Genomic DNA, 21255 nt, shown 5'->3' with positions numbered 1-21255 from the left:
GGAACAGCGCTTTCCTTAACCACGCATATGCCTTAATCACACTTCTCCATGGTTAAGGCAGTCAGTGCTCTAGATGCAGAGCGGATGGCAGGGAGAGGAACCGGAAGGACAGGGAGAGGAAGGGTCAGCATGCGTCTTATTAAGTAGGGATGTGGAGGGTGGGGGGGGGGTACATGTCGGCGTCATTTTAAGGGCTGGGGGCCGGTTTTATGGCTCAGGTAGGGTGGCTGGGTTCGGGTTCGTTTTTTGCGCTGCGGGCCAAGTTTTAGGACTCAGGGTGTGGGAAGGGGCAGTTTTCAGGACTGGGGGAGAGTTTTATGGCTCAAGGCGGAGGGAGCTAGGGTAGGGGTAATTTTCTGGTCTGGGCTGCGTTTTAGGGCTTAGGGTGGGAGATTGGGGTAGTTTTTAGTGCAGATAGATTGCAAGGATTGGGCTGGGTTTTAGAGCTCAGGGCAGTGGCTGGGGTAAGATCTTTACCACACATATAATCTTGCCTTTACAACGAAGTTCATTGTAAAGGCATGTGTGGTAAAGACGTGGTTTTTGTTAAGACCACGTTAATGTATGCATGGTTTAGGGACTCGTGGTTCCGTTATACAACTAGTGGGAGGGAATGAATCATGAGCACATACTAACCTATGGGGTAACATTTCCCAGGGCCACCCCTACTTACTCGGAGCATTTTCAAGATGGTAAAGTTATTTGGCCATACTAATGGGGGCAGGGGATGTACTATAGCAAGCCTAGAGTGCTCCCACATTTAACTGTAAAATCCAGTTTGAGAAAGTGACTGTGCCCACAATAAACCCAGAGACATTAGCCAGGTAGAAGAAACGTAGGGTTTTCATTTAAAAGACAATGGGTGCAGAGGAATTGCTGTGGCATCCAGTTTCCCTTCCTATCAAGTGTGCCCCAAGGGTTATATGTAAACCCAGCAGACCTGCCAAGCAGGAATTGACACTGTAATGTCAAAAAGGATGCACGCATCGCTCACCCTGCATATTGTGGGAAGTTCAGAGAAGTCATCTCTTCCCATTCGTGTCTGCCGATCGTTTGCTCCTGGGAGGCCTTTCACACCTTTTTCACTCCTACTCAAATGCTAATCCCTGGCTGACAGAACTTATAGAGTAAATGCAGATTTAGCCTCCAGGAACTTAAGGCAGAGTAAAGGTAACTTTCTAAAAGGAATATGCTACTTACCAGTATGCATCTGTTCTTGGCATGTAGAGCTGCAGATCTACACACTTTGCATAGATCGCCATCTGGTGTTGGGCCCGGATGTTTGCAGTTTGTTTTTCCTCTTGGAAAGTCTTTGTAAGTCACGAGGTCGGTGACTCCTCCTTTGGATCGTATTGCGCATGGGCTTCGGCTCCATCCTCAGATTTTTCGTCAGCAGGGAAAGATGGAGTGTAGTAATAACAGTGAAGAAACCCATGTGTGTTGTATCTAAGTAAGATAAACTGGAACAGATACAGGTAGCCGGGGAGGCGGGTGGGCGTGTGTAGATCTGCAGCTCTACATGCCAAGAACAGATGCATACAGGTAAGTAGCATATTCCGTTCGAGGCATATGAGCTGCAGATTACACACTTTGCCTAGACTATATAGCAGTTCCCAACCTTAGCGGCGACCACCGGTATCTGTTGCAGTGGTTTGTAATAGTGTTTTAAGTACAGCCTGGCCCACACTAGCTTGTTACTTAGTTTGCACATCTACACAATAGTGTTTGGTGAAAGTGTGCGCTGTTGACCATGTAGCTGCTTTGCAGATATTGTCTAATGGGATGTTCCCTAGAAATGCCATGGAAGCCCCTATCTTTCGTGTAGAATGGCCTTTAGGGGGAACGGAAAGCGTTCGTTTTGCTTTGTGGCAGCAAATCTGGATGCATTTTACAATCCACCTAGCTATCCCTGATTTTGAGATGGGGCTGCCCTTGTGTGGTGGAGAGAAAGAGACAAACAGAAGATTTAGGTACCCGAATTCTAGGATTTCAGGAGCCAGATCGCAAGGTTGAGCTGAGCCGGGTCCGGGGGTTTGATCTCTCCATGGTTCTGGGTTAGGAGGCATGGTGAGAGGTGTAGCTTTTGGTGTGGTACTACCGAGAGTTCCAGCAGCGTGGTGTACCACGGTTGTCTGGCCCACGTTGGAGCTACTAGGATTAGTGTGAGGGAGTGCTGTTGTAGTTTTCGCACCACTAATGGAATGAGTGGGAGAGGCGGAAAGGCGTGCACAAATTTGCCTGACCAGTTCATGCATATCGCATTTCCTTTGGACAATGGGTGTGGGTATCTGGCGGCGAAGGTGTAATAGGTGAGCTCCCCAGCCAGAGAGCGATGCGTCCGTTGTTAGTATTATCTGGGGAACCGGGTCCAGGAACGGTCGACCTTTGGAAAGGTTTGTGGTGTTCCACCACTGCAGAGAGCGATGGGTGCGACCGTCTACCAACACCAGATCTGTCAGTTGCTCCTGGGCCTGGTTCCATTGGCGCGCTAAGCACTCTTGGAGAGGACGCAGCTGGAGTCTTGCGTGGGGCACTATAAAAATGCAAGAGGCCATCATCCCTATTAGTTGCATGAACACTCGTGCTGGAAGGTAGTGTTGAGGTATGAATTTTTATCGCAAAGCCTGAATGCTTGCAATCCTGGCCGGATTGGGGTAGGCTATTGCTTTTAAGGTGTCTATGGTGGCACCAAGGTATTGTTTTATGTGGGATGGTGTTAGCTGGGACTTTTGGTGGTTTACAGTGAAGCCTAGTTGGTGAAGTAGTTGGATTGTGGTGGCGGTGTGGTGTACACATTGTTTGTATGAAGTGGCTTTTATCAGCCAATCGTCCAAGTATGGGAAGACGTGAATGTGCTGTCTTCTCAGGTGTGCCGCCACCACCGCTAGGCATTTGGTGAATACCCGTGGTGCTGTTGTGACTCCGAACGGGAGCACTTTGAATTGGTAGTGTTGTCCGTCCACTACAAAACTGAGGTACTTTCTGTGAGCGTGGTGTACTGGAATGTGGAAGTATGCGTCTTTCAAGTCCAGTGTGGTGAGAAAGTTGATCTGGGAGAGGAGCGGAAGTACCTGCTGAAGCGTTACCATGTGAAAATGGTCTGAGTGTATGGATGTGTTTAGGGGCCGGAGATCTAGAATAGGTCATAGAGTCTCGTCCCTTTTTGGTATTAGAAAATATAGGGAGTAAACCCCTATATTTTGTTGACTGACAGGAACGAGTTCTATTGCCTGTTATTGTAGGAGGGAGATTACCTCCTGCTTTAGTAATGTTGAATGTTCTTGTGACATTGGGCGTTGCCTGGGTGGAATGTTTGGGGGGGTAGATGTTAGTTCCAGGCAGTAGCCTGACCGAATTATTTCGGTCACCCATTTGTCTGAGGTGATGGTCTCCCAGACATGAAGGAAATTTTGGAGTCTGCCCCCGACCGGAGTGGAATGGTCTGGGGGGAGCGGGGGAAAGTCATTGGGTAGTAGGTGTGGCAGAACGGGCGTTGTTTGTTTTACCTCTGCCCTTGTTGTTGTTACCCCTGTAGCCGCCTCTTTGGTAACCTTTTGTAAAGGTGGTCTGAGTAGGGGATTTGTACGATGTGGACGCTGTGTCTGAGGAGTAGCCTCTGGATGCACTCCGAAAGGAGAAGCGGCGAAAGGAGCGTCTGGGTGGGTGAGACTGTAAGGTCCCCATGGATTTTGCAGTATCCGTGTCCTTTTTCATCTTTTCTAAGGCCTCATCCACCTTTGGCCCGAATAGATGTTCCTGGTCAAAGGGATGGTTAAGGATGGAGGCTTGTACTTCTGGTTTAAAACAAGATACCCTTAACCAAGCATGGCGACGGAGAAGGACGCTGGTGTTGATGGCCCTGGAGGCTGTGTCTGCTGCATCTAGGGCACAACGTATAGAGGTTTTTGTGATTGTTTTACCCTCTTGAATTAACTCGTTGGCTCTACTTTTATATTTTTCAGGGAGATGGTGCATTATGCTTTCTAATTCGTCATAATGAGCCCTGTCATATCTGGCCAGCAGTGCCTGAGTGTTTGCTATACGCCAAATGTTGGCGGCCTGGGATGCTGTGCGTTTGCCTGATGCATCTAGCAGTTTTGACTCCCTGTCAGGTGGTGGTGCATCACCTGACGCTTGTGAGTTTGCCCTTTTACGTGCCGTAGAAACCACTAAGGAATCTAGTGGCGCTGGTCCTCTGATGTAAGAGGGATCTGAGGGAGCAGGTTTGTATTTCTTTTCAATACGTGGGTTAAGGACTCTGGCTCTAACTGGATCTTTAAAAACTTCTGCCGCATGCTTTACCACCCCCCTTTGAGCATGGGCAATATGGAGGTGGACCTATGTGAAGTATCGAATGTGTCTAGGAGGAAATCTCCCTCCACGGGGTCGGTATGCAAGTCCACCCCGTGATAATGTGCTGCCCTTTGCAGAAGATGGTTAAACCCTAATGAATCTTCTGGTGGAGATGGTCTAGAAGGGTAAATATCGTCTTGTGTGACGTTGGGGATATCTGGTATATTGTAATCGTCCCATGGATCTGGAGATCCTGGAGGGGTGGGGTCTTGTGGCACATCCCCTGTATCATCATATGGGTCCCCCTGATCATCATCGTCTAGAGACGGAGTAGGAGAACGATTCGCTTCAGTGGGGAGCTCGGTGTCGAGATGGAGGCCGGTTTCTTTTTCGTGCCGAAGTGTGTTTCTCGGCACCGCTGATAGGCTGGCTCGAGCCCGAGCCGCCTGAAGGCTTACTTGGCTTCTTCACCGGGCCCGAAGGTGGGGTGTCTGAAGCAGTGTCTCTGGTTTTGCCTAGGCCCGGAGGCGAAGGCGTGACCGAAGCCTTTTTGGGTGTCTGCGCGGGTGTGGGAGGGGGTAGATTGGTACTCACGACCCTCTGCGCCGGAGTGATGTCCTCCACATCTGACTCGTTGCCCTCGGAAGCGCTGACGAGGTCCTCTTCGATGCGATGATTTTCCGGATCGTCGATGTCGTCTCCGAAGATGTCGACTGGAATGGACGTCGAGGAGTGTGCCATGTTCCTTCTGGCTCTTCGGTCCCGGAAAGTCTTTTTGGACCGGAAAGACTTACAGGCCGGACAGTCTCGAGCCTCGTGTTCAGGGGAGAGGCAAAGGTTGCATACCTCATGAAGATCGGTGTGGGGAAATTTGGACCCACATCGAGGGCACTTTTTAAATGGAGTTCTTTCCATGAGCCGGGACCGGAGCCTGGGCAGGCCCGAAGGCCGCCGTCGACGACTGGAATCGAAGGTTTGCATCGATGGGAAGGCGCGTTGATTGAAGAGATCGTGATCGAAACAATACAGCGATTGGGGTGAGTATTGCGCGTGTATCGTCGAACTGGAAGCTGTTCGGAACCGGAGCGCGAAGATTACATCCGCGCCCGATGGCGGAAAAAAACAATCGGAGGATGGAGCCGAAACCCATGCGCAATACGATCCAAAGGAGGAGTCACCGACCTCGTGACTTCCAAAGACTTTCCAAGAGGAAAAACAAACTGCAAACATCCGGGCCCAACACCAGATGGTGATCTATGCAAAGTGTGTAATCTGCAGCTTATATGCCTCGAACATATTTTTTCCTTAATATCTACTAGTATTCAATCAAAATCAAACTCCACCATTGAATTGGATTTTTAAAACTACTAAAAATAGTTGTTTAATTATTTTTCTAGCAAGTCCCATTCCCGAGATACACTATTAGGATTTTCTATCTCTTTGGTTTTCTACATAGGACAGCTAGGCCTGCCACAGTAAATTATAGCTTTTGTGTGCTAGTCACTGTAGGGACATGAACTTTAAATTTCTACATGTCCTACTTTTAAGTACCATGCACTCTGCCTTGGGGGAGACGAGGCCTACATAGGGATGAATTATTCATATTTTAAAAAGAAGTCCTGGCCGGCCAAAGGGTTTGTTTGACATGTCAAACTGCAGTTTTTATTCTGTCAAAATCCAGCTACAATGGGAGGCCTAATGTCATGTTTCACACTACAACTGTAGTGGATGGCACAATAGCTGTTATAGTTCAGTAGTGGAGTTTAACTTCCAGGCACTGGGGATCTTGTACCATATACTAGGGACTTATATGTAAGTTAAATATACCAATTAGGACAATTCCAATTTGACCGTGTTTAAAGGAGGGCACAGGGATTTTACTACAGGTTAGCAAGGGAAAAGTGCACAGAATTCTAAAGATAGCAAAAATAGTCCAGCAAAAGCCAAACAATATGGGGTGACCACGCTGAAAAGGTGGATTTCCTACAGCACTGAATGTTATCCTTGGTATTAAAGTGATACATTTGTAGCCGTTGACCGCAGGCAGCGTCTGAGTGACCGTAAACGCTATCTTCACAATGTATTTAACTGAAGGTTCAAGTTCTGGGTTAAGACTCATTATCTCGAATCCATGTGGCTTTGCATTTGTGATGAAAAATGTAGTGTTTTCAGCCAGAAGTGAGAAATGGATCTGTAGTGATCAGACGGGTGCAAATATTGATGTCTTTGGATGGTGAGAACGGGGCGGCGGCGACCCAGTGTCCAGAGGGATTTTAATTTATGAGCAGCAGCAAATCTCAAGGAGATGGAGTAGTCCTGGGGTTTAGTGTGGGTAAAGAAGAGAAGGTCTGTTTTCAGCTAGCCACATCGGTGTTTGTTTGCTCAACTTGTGCTTTAGATGGAGATTATTTATTCATCTTCAAGTGTTTACAATCTTTTACGGCACGTTTAGAGAGCTTTGGAGTCTGTGACAGTTGAAAGGGAACCGCCAGATTTAGAGTCTCGAAATCTTGAAAGGATGAACAGGGCGTTGCCATTGTGGAGAGGGAACACATCTATGAAATACAGGGGAGAGGGAAAGGTGGGACTAGTGTGACAGGCCATGTGAGAGGGGAGGGCGGTAACTGTGGTAAGTAAGAGACTGTCGAAAAGGCAGAGAGAGACAATGTGGGAGTCAGGTAACAAGAGGAGTGGTCAGTGAGATTGCAAGTTTAACAGCTAACTGATGAACAAAGGTCAAAGTTGATAGTCAAAAAGAACAAGTTACTAACCTTCGGTAACGATGTATCTGTAAGAAACATTAGTTAGTTAGATTCCTCACCTTAGAATATCCCCAGGCGTCAGACTGGATCCGGAAGATTTTTCGTCAGCAATACCCCTTGCGCGTCGCTAGGCGTCGTCTGCGGCTCCGCGTCCGTCGTCGGCGTCGTGCGCCGGGATGACGTCGTCGGAGTACTTAGACGCCGCCCTCGCGCGCTGACGTCAGTTCTTGTACATAGCCTTCCGCGCCAGGAACGCAGAGCCATGCAAAGACCGACACTGGTGCCAAAAATAAAATCTAGGGGCCTGAAAGGACAACCTTAACCCTAGATGTCAGTTCGCAGAACGGGGAGGATGGGAGGGTCGGTGAGGAATCTAACTAACTAATGTTTCTTACAGATACATCGTTACCGAAGGTTAGTAACTTGTTCATCTGAAAGAAACACGTTAGTTAGATTCCTCACCTTAGAATAGACACCCAAGCAATACCATCCCCGGTGGTGGGTCTGCGAACCAAGATCACACCAGAAAGTCCTGGAGGACAGAACGGCCAAAGAAGCCATCCCTCCGGACTTGGCTGTCAAGGCAATAATGCCTGGCAAACGTGTGTAGAGAAGCCCACGTCGCCGCCTGACAGATGTCCTGCAAAGGGACTCCCCGTCCCAAGGCAGTAGTAGCCGCCGTGGCCCGAGTAGAATGGGCGCGCAGCCCAACAGGAGGGTCCTTTTTAGCCAAGGAATAGCAGATTTTTATACACAAAACGACCCACCGAGAGATGGTTCGTTTGTGCACAGCTTTCCCCTTCTTAGCGCCCACGTACCCAACAAAAAGCTGGTCGTCCACCCGGAACTGTTTTGTGCGGTCCAGATAAAAGGAGAGCGCACGTTTTGGGTCCAGACGGTGGAGCCTCTCTTCCTCTTTGGAAGGATGCGGAGGCGGAAAGAAGGTGGGCAAGGTGACAGACTGCCCAAGGTGAAAAGGAGTCACCACTTTAGGAAGAAAGGAGGGACGAGGCCGAAGGACAACCTTGTCCGGATGAACAGATAGGAAAGGAGGCTTTGAAGATAAAGCCTGGAGCTCACTCACCCGTCTAGCCGAGGTGATGGCTACCAGAAAAGCAGTCTTTAGAGTTAGAAGACGAAGAGGGCAATTGTGAAGAGGCTCGAAGGGAGCGCACATCAGGAAGGTCAATACCAGATTCAAGTCCCACTGAGGCATTACAAAAGGGACAGGAGGGAACGTGTGTGTAATGCCTTTGAGAAAGCGTGTAACCACAGGGGACTTGAAAAGAGAAGGCTGATCAGGAAGCCGCAAGAAGGCGGAGATGGCAGCAAGATAACCCTTCAGGGTGCCCAGGGCAGAGCCCTGCCGGGCCAGAGAAAGAAGGAAGAGGAGAACCTCAGAAAGAGGGGCGGAAAGGGGATCCACAGCCTTTGCTGTGCACCATGCCACAAATTTGTTCCACCGGCAGGCGTATACCGACTTCGTGGAGGGACGCCTGGCTGCCAGAATGATATCACAGACTTCAGGAGGCAAGTCAAATGGCATCAACTGCCGCCGCTCAATCTCCACGCATGGAGGTGGAGGCTGGACAGGTTCGGGTGGAGGACCGTCCCCTGCTGCTGCGACAGAAGATCCTCCCGAAGGGGCAGACGTATCGGGGGATCGGTCAACAGACTGAGTAGCTCGGGATACCAGTATCTTCGTGCCCAATCCGGAGCCACCAAGATGACTTGGGCCCGGTCGCGCCTGATCTTCTTCAGCACTCTGGGCAGAAGTGGTATAGGCGGAAAGGCGTACAACAGACCGCAACTCCACTCGTGACGAAAAGCGTCGCCGAGCGAGTGCCGCCTTGGAAATTCCAACGCGCAGAACTGCTGACATTGCGCGTTCTCTTCGGTGGCGAATAGATCTAACCAAGGCTCTCCCCACTGCTGAAAGAGGCCTTGCACCACTTCGGAGTTCAGACGCCATTCGTGATCCATCATGCACCGGCGGCTGAGTTCGTCTGCTCTGGCGTTCAGAGAGCCCGCCAGATGTTGAACCACCAGGGTGACGCCCTGGTGTTCCAGCCATGTCCAGAGGCGCAGAGCCTCCTGACAAAGGGTCCACGACCCCACCCCGCCCTGTTTGTTGCAGTACCACATGGCGGTGGTGTTGTCCGTGAACACCTGCACGACACTTCCCCTGACAGAGGGAAGGAAGGCTTTCAGTGCAAGCCGGATCGCTCTCAACTCCAACAGGTTGATGTGGAGACGAGACTCCGCCGGAGACCAGAGGCCTCTGATCTCCGCCTCTCCCATATGGCCACCCCAACCCAAGAGGGACGCATCCGTCACTACGACATGCTCCGGTTGGGGAAGGGAGAGGCTCTTGCCCTTGACCCACTCGCGGTCCGTGAGCCACCACTGCAGCTGCTGTGCAGTGCCCTCCGAGATCAAGACATGGTCGGACAGGTTGCCGTGATGCTGGGCCCACTGAAACTTCAGGTCCCACTGCAGAGCCCGCATGCGCCGCCTGGCGTGATGCACTAGTAGGATGCAGGAGGCCATCAGCCCCAGAAGCCGCAACACTAGCCTGACCGAAACCCGGGATAGAGGCCGAAAGATGGGAATCAGGGCCTGTATATCCCGGACCCGCTGTTCCGGTGGATGGACCCGGAACTGCGCCGAATCGAGAACCGCTCCGATGAAGAGGAGCTTCTGAGAGGGACTCAAGTGTGACTTCGGCACGTTGATGGAAAACCCCAGCAAATGCAGGAGATCCGCCGTAGTCTGGAGGTGGGAGACGACTGCCTGGGGCGAGCCCGCCTTCAACAACCAGTCGTCGAGATAGGGGAAGACTGGGACCCCTGATCTGCGCAGATGAGCTGCGACCACCGCCATCACTTTCGTGAACACCCGAGGGGCACTGGTGAGGCCGAAGGGGAGCACGGTAAACTGAAAGTGCTCTTGGCCCACCGTGAACCGCAGGTAACGCCGGTGGGCCGGCAGGACGGGGATATGGAAATATGCGTCCTGCAAGTCCAACGCTACCATCCAGTCTCCAGGGTCTAGGGCAGCTAAAACCTGAGCCAACGTTAGCATCTTGAACCTTTCCTTTCGGAGGAAGGCATTGACGTTCCGGAGGTCCAAGATAGGGCGCAGGCCCCCCTTGCCCTTCTTGGGAACCAGAAAGTAGTGGGAATAACAACCACGACCTACTTCTGGACTCGGAACGCGCTCGACGGCCCCCTTGGCCAGGAGAGCCGAAACTTCCTCGCGGAGAAGATCCAAATGATCCCCCGAGATACGGTGGTGTTGTGGTGGCATGGCTGGAGGGGTCGTCTCGAAGGGGAGGGAGTAGCCCCTTCGGACGATTTGCAGCACCCACCTGTCCGATGTGATGGACCGCCAGTGGAGCAGGTGATGGCGAACTCTGCCGCCCACTGGCGTGGTATGGGCCTGAAAGCTCGGACTAGGAAGGCTTTGAGGCGGATGCTGCCGGGGTGGATGTGGGCTGACCACGTCGGCCTCCATTTCCGCCACGGCGGAAGCCACGTCCGCGACCGCGCGCAGGTTGGTTCTGCGGCTGGTGGCTCTGCGGACGTGAGGAGGCGCCCCTTCCTTGGCCACGAAAGGGGCGAAAAGCGGAGGTGTGCGCCCGCGGAGCCGAGAGGCCCAAGGACTTGGCCGTAGCCCGGGAGTCCTTAAAGCGGTTCAGCGCACTGTCCGCCTTCTCACCAAACAGGCGAGTGCCATCAAAGGGCATGTCCATGAGGGTGTTCTGGACATCCCCGGAAAAGGACGTGGACCGCATCCAGGCGTGGCGGCGGAGCGCCACCGTGGTGGAAATCGCCCGACCTAGCGAGTCCGTGGTGTCAAGCCCACATCTTATGGCGTGCCGTGCTGCATCCCTCCCATCGGCCAGAGCCTGGGAAAGACGCGTCCGGACCTCCTCCGGACACAGGGGCAGCACGTCCTCCACCGTATCCCACAGAGAATGGGAATAACGGTCCAAGAGACAGGCGGTATTTAAAGACCGCAGGCCCAAACTAAGGGACGAGAACAGTTTCTTGCCAAACTGCTCGAGTCTCTTGGAATCCCGGTCCGGCGGAGCGGTCGGGAAGGAGGATTGGGAAGTAGAGGCCTGGATAACCAGACTCTCGGGGGTGGGGTGTTGGGACAGGAAGCTGGGGTCGCCCGGAGCAGGGCGGTGGCGCCTGGCAACGTTCCTATCCACAGGAGGAACTGTGGAGGGCTTGGACCAGGTGCCCTGCAGAACGTCAGTGAGGGCCTCGTTAAACGGCAGCAGAGGCTCAGTGGAGCTTGCTGAGGTTTGAAGCACCTCAGTGAGGATGTTGGTCCTCACAGCCACGGCAGGCAACTCGAGCCCAAGGGCCTCAGCCGCCTTGCGCAGCACCACAGAAAATGCTGCACCCTCCTCCGAAGCCACGGTCGGAGGAGAAGTGAATCCAGCGTCTGGCGAGGTGTCCAGCCCGCTGGCCTCCCCCAGCTCATCTGCCCAGTCCTGAGAAAGCTGTGACTGAACAGCCAGAGGGTCCTCGAACCCCTCCCAGTCGCCCCCTTCTTCCGATTCCTGATAAACAGGAGGAATGATCGGAACCGGACTGTAGAGATGGTAGGTCTCTAGCGGCGTCGGATGCGGCGTCGGCGGACGCCGTGCCGGCGTCGGGTCCGGATGAGGGCTAAACTGGGGCGTCGGCGTCACAGGCGTCGGCGTCGGCGGCGCCGGTGACGGCGTCGGTGGTTCAGGCGTCGGCGCCGGTGGAGGAGTGACAAGGTCAACCGGCGTCGACTGGGGCCCAGGCATGGGCCCCGCGGGGACCTGCGGCGTCGAGACCGGAGTCGTCGACGGCGCCGGGGCCGGAGCCGCCGGCACGCGAGGTCGCCCAGTCGAGCCCGCGGGGCCCGAAGGCGCGCCAGCGGGCGTCGACGGCGGGGCCAGGCTCCTCATGGCCGAGAGGAAGGCACTGATCTCCGCCGGCGCCGCGTCAGCCCCAGGGACCGGAAGGTATGGGGGCGGACGCGGCACCTGCGGCTCCGCCGGAGCCGCGGGGGTGGAACCACTTGGACCCTCGGCCGAGTCGCGCGACCGGCGAGGGGAGTCCGAAGAGCGATGTCGCCTCTTGGACTTCTTTGAGTGTTTGGACTTACCCGACGACTTGGAGCCAGACGATCGATGGTGGCGTCGGCTAGGGCTCCGCGAGCGATCCTTGGACCTCCTCCTGGACCGGGATCGCGCACGACGCGGAGCCGAGCGGCGAAGCTCGAGAAGCTTGCGGGACCGCTCCCGCCTAGCCTTCGAAGTCAGGGCCTGACAGTCGTTGCACGACTCCGCGTCGTGGTCGAGGCCTAAGCAATAGAGGCACCGGCGGTGGTGATCGGTCACCGACATCAGTCGATGACAGTCTTCACAAGCCTTGAACCCAGGCATCCTACCGGCACCAGATGTCGACAGACAGGGATCAAAAATGATCAAAAAGATTTAGTCAAAAAAGACTAAAAGGGGTAGCTCTCCCGGATCTGCGCTTACTGGCGCGGAAAAAAGAAGAACTGACGTCAGCGCGCGAGGGCGGCGTCTAAGTACTCCGACGACGTCATCCCGGCGCACGACGCCGACGACGGACGCGGAGCCGCAGACGACGCCTAGCGACGCGCAAGGGGTATTGCTGACGAAAAATCTTCCGGATCCAGTCTGACGCCTGGGGATATTCTAAGGTGAGGAATCTAACTAACGTGTTTCTTTCAGATACACCAGGCAAAGACTGAAGGAGCGACGAGTCACACCTACCCTTTTCCACAGTGACACATTTGTATTTGGGCTCCCTGCAGCAGATTCCAACAGAGATCAGGCCTTGCTTCATCTCTGGGAATAAAAGAAAAGGAACAAACAGGTATCAATGGCCTGTAAAGTCAGCTGCAAACTGCAGTCAGCACACTAGAGCCCACACACCGTATGCTGCAGCCCAGGGACTGCACTATCACATAATGAGGTCCACAGACTACAGCACATAACAGCCTGCACTGAAACACGCTTCATTCTAAAACACTACAGCCCACACCGAGCATGTTGCAGCCCAGGGATTTTACAGCCACATAATGTAGACCACAGACTGCAGCACACAGCAGCCTGCACTGCACCATGACGCAAGCACACATTACATCACCACACGCACTGTGACACAGGCACACATTACATCACCACACGCACCGTGACGCAGGCACACATTACATCACCACACGCACTGTGACACAGGCACACATTACATCACCACACGCACCGTGACGCAGTCACATATTACATCACCACACACACCGTGACGCAGGCACAAAATTACATCACCACACGCACCGTGACGCAGGCACACATTACATCACCACATGCCCTGTGACACAGGCACACATTACATCACCACACGCACCTTGACCCAGGCACACATTACATCACCACACGCACCGTGACGCAGGCACATATTACATCACCATACTATCTTGCATAGATCGGGGGTCCTTCTCTCACCGAGGAAGAAAGCAGCGTCCCCACCAGGGTAGTTCTTGGGAGGAGGCACTTTGTTCTCTGCCTGCTGGAGGATAGCTGCAAGGATTCTGCTGAGAGCTCTGGAGCCGTACTGCGGAGAGGCAACATACACATGGAATCCACATAGGTAAGGGCAATTTAGGTAATGCAAAAAGCAATAGTGTCTACCCAACTGCAATCAGAGTAATGAGCATTCTCAAAAAGATGCTGAGAAGTGTGTGGCCACAGCGCTACACAAAATGAACACACTGGTAATATTTATAGATTGAGAAGAGGTCGGCATTAATCTTTGTTCACATAAAATGTATAACCTGCCAAAGTGTGTTGGAGTCCAAATAAGAACTTCACTAGAAAGAGACCAAAAGGATTAGTTACTTGCCTGTAATCCTAGTTCTCTTCCAGGGGTATCCTCATCAAAGTCATAAGCATTAGAATATTCCCATGCGCGGGACTCCGGAAACACTATATTATATGTGCTATATATAAGGGTGCTATACATAAGGGTACGAAAACTATTACCGCTATGAAAATGACGGAACCCACTGAGGGAACTACATGATCCAGCATGCTCCTGGGCACTAAGCCACACCCACTAAGGGCGGGGACAATATGAAAAGGCATGCTGGGTGCTTCCTGATGATTTCTGTGCAGCCGCCCCTGAGGAAGAAGTTAACACTTTGAAACGCGACGGACATTGACACATTAAATCTGGTGTGAATCAGCTGGTCGCCAGGTTAATAAACTACCGACAGTAGCTGAGTGCATCCGGGCTTGCTTGGGCAACTTTGACGGATAATCTATACGCGGCAGCCGTGCCGCGCCGGTTTGCACCATCTCAACGAATCAAGAGAGGCTGTGGGGGAAACGATTCCCTACTGATACAGCACTGCTGTTGGGGTATAAATGGACCAGTATTCCAACCGGAGCCTGTGAGAAAGTGCCATCTTTCTTGCATGGTATGCCCCCACTTTTTGCTAAATTGCTGAATGTACTTCGATTGAGTGTACCCTGGGTTCCTGCCAATCAGGTGCCCAGGGCCTATGTTCCTTCCTTAAACCACACAAACTCCAAATTGGCAAACCCTAGCCACCTGTCAGCCCCTAGTAAATGGTACCCTAGGTACCCAGGGCCTTGTGGCCAGGGAAGGCCTCTAAGGGCTGCAGCACTCATTGTGCCACCCACAGAGGCCCTGTACCCTTACACACACACTGCCCTTGCAGGCTGAGTGTCTGGGTGCAGGACAAAACAAAGAGTCGACATGGCACACATCACTGTGTACCATGCCCATCACCTACACTGCCAAGGCATATGTCAGCCACCCCTCTAGCTGGGTGCATTACGCCTATGGTGTGGGCACAGGAGCAGGAGCCCTGTGCCCCTACAGTACCCGGGTCCATTCCTGGGCACTGTAAGTGCAGTGCTGTCATTTAAGAGTACATGGTGCTGAGAGCTTGTCAAACACGAGCTCCACAGCACCATATTGGCAACACTGAAGCCTGGGAAGTTTGGTATCAAACTTCTCAGCACATTGAACCCACACTGATGCCAGTGTAGGATTTAATGTACTAAGCACCCCAGAGGGCATCTTAGAGATGCCCCCTTACAGCTAACTTACAATCCACGTCTACTCTGAGGCTGCCCAGGCTGCCACACAGCAGACATGTTGCTGGACCCCTGGGTGGGAGAGCCCCTGCTCTCCCGGGCCTGCAACAATGCACATCCTGGGTGAGGTGAGAAATCTCCTCCCCCCAGGATGAGCAAAGGGAAGCTTCAAAGGCAGGCCGCCATTTGGAGTTTCCCCAGGCCACTGCAACCCCCCACTCTGGCGGGAAGCTTGGCCGGAAACCCCATACAAGGACAGGGGATGTGCCAGCCTGTCCACCCCACCCCTCAGGTGGGGGAGGCGAGGTGAAGCACATCTCCGGGCTCTCGCCATCTTGAAGATGGGAGGCCCTACCCTATCAGGATTAGGCTACTGCCCCCCTCCCACAGGAGAGAGGCAGGATAGGGGGTGTACCCACCCCAGGACAAGGACCCATTGGTCCCTGGCCTTCACCTACCTGTAACGCCCCTAAATCTAGTATTTAGGGGCCCCCTGAACCTTCCTTCCTTAGATTCCAGATAGAAAATTACAAGAAGAGCAAGAAGAACAAAGACCTGCCCTGCAGCTGCTAAAAAGAGAAGAAGACACCAACTGCTTAGGCCCCAGCCCTACCGGCCTGTCGACTCTCGAACCTGCACCAGCGCGGCATCTCTCGTGGCCAGCAACCTCACCAACCCCGGAGGACCTGGCTACCTTTTGGCTCTAAGCCCCTGGGACTCCCATGAGTAGAGGCTCTACTCAAGAAACCTATTTTTAACCCCTGGCAGCAGCCCGGAACCGCGGACCCAACACACTCTGCACCAGCCAAGCCTGGCCAGTGCCGGAGTGAACAAAGACCCTGAGGACGACCCCACGGCGACTGTGACCCCGAGTCCGGCACCCAAGGACCCCCCTCGACATCCCGGAGGAAGCCTGCAGCCTCAGAACCAAGTGCCACCCCAACTGCGATCAACCAGAGGGTAAGATTCCCGACGTCAAAAGGCACCCCTGCACCCGGCGCCCTGCGGCCCCCTGTGCCCAATCCCGGGGTACCCACCTAACCTACAACTACCCAACTTACCTCTCGAAGTGGTGGTGGCACCTGAAACATCCTCGTCCCCGAGCCTGCAGCCTTTTTCCAAACCGGAACATTCCCATTGAGCGCCCGAAGGCTCAAAAGCACCCTGCACCCAACCGCCCGAGTGGCCCTGGCAGTGCCCTCTCTACACTAACCTACTTCCCCACTTGCCCTGAGTAAGTGACCAGGAGCCCAGCTCCCACAGCCGCGTGGCTTGCCAGACAGCAGCCACCAACCAAGGCCCCCCTATCCCTCATAGGATAACATTGGGCCTAACTCTCTCTGCACCCGGCCGTCCTGAAACCGCTGAGGGTGAACCAACTGTATCTACCTAACACTGGGGGACCCCTGAGTCCATGCCCGGAATTTCAACCCTGCCAGTCGAGTACTTACCCTTAAACCGCTAACTTCATTTTCCTCATAGGGTAACATTGACTGGCTTTTGTGAGAAAGTGCCATCTTTCTTGCATGGTATGCCCCCACATTTTGCTAAATTGCTGAATGAACTTCGATTGAGTGTACCCTGGGTTCCTGCCAATCAGGTGCCCAGGGCCTATGTTCCTTCCTTAAACCACACAAACTCCAAATTGGCAAACCCTAGCCACATGTCAGCCCCTAGTAAATGGTACCCTAGGTACCCAGGGCCTTGTGGCCAGGAAGGCCTCTAAGGGCTGCAGCACTCATTGTGCCACCCTCAGAGGCCCTGTACCCTTACACACACACTGCCCTTGCAGGCTGAGTGTCTGGGTGCAGGACAAAACAAAGAGTCGACATGGCACACATCACTGTATACCATGCCCATCACCTACACTGCCAAGGCATATGTCAGCCACCCCTCTAGCTGGGTGCATTACGCCTATGGTGTGGGCACAGGAGCAGGAGCCCTGTGCCCCTACAGTACCCGGGTCCATTCCTGGGCACTGTAAGTGCAGTGCTGTGATTTAAGAGTACATGGTGCTGAGAGCTTGTCAAACACGAGCTCCACAGCACCATATTGGCACCACTGAAGCCTGGGAAGTTTGGTATCAAACTTCTCAGCACATTGAACCCACACTGATGCCAGTGTAAGATTTAATGTACTAAACACCCCAGAGGGCATCTTAGAGATGCCCCCTTACAGCTAACTTACAATCCACGTCTGCTCTGAGGCTGCCCAGGCTGCCACACAGCAGACACGTTGCTGGACCCCTGGGTGGGAGAGCCCCTGCTCTCCCGGGCCTGCAACAATGCACATCCTGGGTGAGGTGAGAAATTTCCTCCCCCAGGATGAGCAAAGGGAAGCTTCAAAGGCAGGCCGCCATTTGGAGTTTCCCCAGGCCACTGCAACCCCCCACTCTGGCGGGAAGCTTGGCCGGAAACCCCATACAAGGACAGGGGATGTGCCAGCCTGCCCACCCCACCCCTCAGGTGGGGGAGGCGAGGTGAAGCACATCCCCGGGCTCTCGCCATCTTGAAGATGGGAGGCCCTACCCTATCAGGATTAGGCTACTGCCCCCCTCCCACAGGAGAGAGGCAGGATAGGGGGTGTACCCACCCCAGGACAAGGACCCATTGGTCCCTGGCCTTCACCTACCTGTAACGCCCCTAAATCTAGTATTTAGGGGCACCCTGAACCTTCCTTCCTTAGATTCCAGATAGAAAATTACAAGAAGAGCAAGAAGAACAAAGACCTGCCCTGCAGCTGCTAAAAAGAGAAGAAGACATCAACTGCTTAGGCCCCAGCCCTACCGGCCTGTCGACTCTCGAACCTGCACCAGCGCGGCATCTCTCGTGGCCAGCAACCTCACCAACCCCGGAGGACCTGGCTACCTTTTGGCTCTAAGCCCCTGGGACTCCCATGAGTAGAGGCTCTACTCAAGAAACCTATTTTTAACCCCTGGCAGCAGCCCGGAACCGCGGACCCAACACACTCTGCACCAGCCAAGCCTGGCCAGTGCCGGAGTGAACAAAGACCCTGAGGACGACCCCACGGCGACTGTGACCCCGAGTCCGGCACCCAAGGACCCCCCTCGACATCCCGGAGGAAGCCTGCAGCCTCAGAACCAAGTGCCACCCCAGCCGCGATCAACCAGAGGGTAAGATTCCCGACGTCAAAAGGCACCCCTGCACCCGGCGCCCTGCGGCCCCCTGTGCCCAATCCCGGGGTACCCACCTAACCTACAACTACCCAACTTACCTCTCGAAGTGGTGGTGGCACCTGAAACATCCTCGTCCCCGAGCCTGCAGCCTTTTTCCAAACCGGAACATTCCCATTGATTTCCATTGAGCGCCCGAAGGCTCAAAAGCACCCTGCACCCAGCCGCCCGAGTGGCCCTGGCAGTGCCCTCTCTACACTAACCTACTTCCCCACTTGCCCTGAGTAAGTGACCAGGAGCCCAGCTCCCACAGCCGCGTGGCTTGCCAGACAGCAGCCACCAACCAAGGCCCCCCTATCCCTCATAGGATAACATTGGGCCTAACTCTCTCTGCACCCGGCCGTTCTGAAACCGCTGAGGGTGAACCAACTGTACCTACCTGACACTGGGGGACCCCTGAGTCCATGCCCGGAATTTTAACTCTGCCAGTCGAGTACTTACCCTTAAACCGCTAACTTCATTTTCCTCATAGGGTAACATTGGCTGGCTTTTTTCTTCAAAAATCTTCTAAGTGTGAACTTTTCAAAACTGCAAAAATTCACCAAAAATCAGCCAAGTGACAAAAACGAATTTTCTCACCTGCTCCCAGGTGAGCTCCCAGTGCTGGATCTTGGTGCCCAGCCCTGACCCTGAAAAGTGTTCACAACTATACTTACCTCTAACTCATTTTTCTCCCATAGGAAACCATTGTCTGCTTTTCTGTGAAATTTCTTCTAAGTGTCTATTTTTGCAAATTTGAAATATTCTTTTAAAATCGTACCATTTCTGCAAACGAAATTACTTACCTGCTTTTGATAAGGACCCCAGTCCTGGGTCTAGGCACCCAGTCCTGGATTACTAAAGTAACGATAAAGTACTCTACCTGCAATGTGAATTTCTTGCCATAGAGATCCATTGAACGTTTTCTTTGAAGTATTTTCTAAGTGCTAACTTTTGAAATAGCTAAATATTATTTAAAAATCATTACAGTTATTAAGTCGACTTTCATCACTTGATTCTGAATACTGACCCAAGGCTGGTTCTAGGAGCCAGACCTGGAATTCCAAAAGTAATCTGAAAAGTAATTTATTACAAATAACCTGAATTTACCATTGAGCTCAATGCATTGTTATGTTTAGGAAATAGGATTGTTTATTGCAACCAACTGTGACTGTTTACACAAATTTATTGCTTAAGACAAAAGTATTTATATTCAACCTCTCATTCTGAGAAAGTATATTTTTACCCCCTTTGTGGTTCTAAAAATAAAACAAGCATATATTTTATATATACAAACCATTGGCCTAGAGTTCAGTTATTGAGTGTGTGAAACCATTTGCTGACTGAGTGTGTACAATAAATGCTTTACACTGTCCTCTGGTACTGCCTTACTGCTCGACCAAGCTACCACTTTTGAGAGTAAGGTCATACCTAACTTTGACCTCTATCAGCCTCTGGGGGACTGTGGACTCTGTACACCCTGTACCTATTAGGGAACAGTATATACAGAGCCACTTTCTCACAGAGCCCTACTAAGGGTACGAAAACTATTACCGCTATGAAATCGACGGAACCCACCGAGGGAACTACATGATCCAGCATGCTCCTGGGCACTAAGCCACACCCACTAAGGGCGGGGACAATATGAAAAGGCATGCTGGGTGCTTCCTGATGATTTCTGTGCAGCCGCCCCTGAGGAAGAAGTTAACACTTTGAAACGCGTCGGGCATTGACACATTAAATCTGGTGTGAATCAGCTGGTCGCCAGGTTAATAAACTACCGACAGTAGCTGAGTGCATCCAGGCTTGCTTGGGCAACTTTGACGGAATATATATATATATATACACAAGCAATTGCAGCCTACTAAACACCAGAGCTGAATCATGCCATAAGGATTCTCTACCATACATGAAAAACATGCATTAGAAACAGGAGAAACAATAGCAAAACTTGTTTTAGAAACTGTTTTAATGCTCAGCACACAGTAGAAATCCTCACAAATCACTGAAAGCATAGGAAGCTCCCAGGCTGCATTGCAAACACCCAGTCTAAAAAGACTGAAAAGCTAACTTGTAGCTGCATAGCAATAAACTGACACCGTGCCTTTAAGGCACACCTGACCCCCAGCTTCCCATCATGCCTCAGGGGTGACAGTTAGGTCAGTTGTTCTTTGCGGAGACTGAAAAAGCCATGGCACAAAGAGTTAACAACATCTTCAAAAGATAACCATCCTTTGCCCGGGGAGGCGGGAGGGCTGCTTATGACTTTGATGAGGATAGCCCTGGAAGAGAACTAGGATTACAGGTAAGTAGCTAATCCTTCTCTTCCAGGGGATCCTCATCAATAGTCATAAGCACTGAATAGAATAGCGAGCCTCACCTCATCTCCCTGCGGGCAAAGGGGAAAAAAACAGAAACATGATCAGTAGGCTTAGAAAGAAAAAACTAAGCTACCCAAATAGATTCCTCAAGGAGGCCTGGCCTACTTGAGCATCAGCCCTGGAATCAGATTCTAGGCAGTAGTGCCTCGTAAAGGTATGAACCGATTTGCAGGTTGCCGCCTTGCAGATCTCTGACATTGGGACGTCATGCAAGAAGGCAACAGTGGCCACTTTCCCTCTAGTGGAATGCGCCTTAGGAGGCACCGGTAAGGGCCTTTTCGCCAGCTGGTAAGCTAAGGTAATGCAGGACACAATCCATCTGGAGATGGATCTCTTAGCGGCTGGGAAGCTTGATCTGTATTCCTGATGCCCTTGGTACTTTCTAAGTAGAACTTAAGTATCAATCAATCAATCAATCATTCGCATTTATAAAGCGCGCTACTCACCCATAAAGGGTCTCAAGGTGCTGGTGGGGGGGGGGGGGGTCAGTGCTCGAAGAGCCAGGTC

The 21255-nt window shown here is 52.5% G+C and overlaps 1 protein-coding gene across 5 annotated transcripts in view; it reads right to left on the bottom strand.

The window, feature by feature from the left end:
- The window catches only part of SBNO2 (strawberry notch homolog 2), a 502221-nt gene that overhangs the window by 85805 nt on the left and 395161 nt on the right, over positions 1-21255 (bottom strand). For all 5 annotated transcript variants that reach the window (XM_085639189.1, XM_085639190.1, XM_085639191.1 and 2 more), the window contains 2 exons: positions 13576-13684; positions 12847-12921 (listed from right to left, as the gene is read on the bottom strand). In XM_085639189.1, coding sequence (XP_085495315.1) covers positions 12847-12921; positions 13576-13684 — 184 coding nt within the window. The remainder of the gene's footprint in view (positions 1-12846; positions 12922-13575; positions 13685-21255) is intronic.

Source organism: Triturus cristatus, chromosome 12 (assembly GCF_964204655.1).
Source record: "Triturus cristatus chromosome 12, aTriCri1.1, whole genome shotgun sequence".
NCBI classification, from domain to species: Eukaryota; Metazoa; Chordata; class Amphibia; order Caudata; family Salamandridae; genus Triturus; species Triturus cristatus.
Note: the sequence above shows the minus strand (reverse complement) of the source record. Positions and strands in the feature narration are given on the sequence as shown.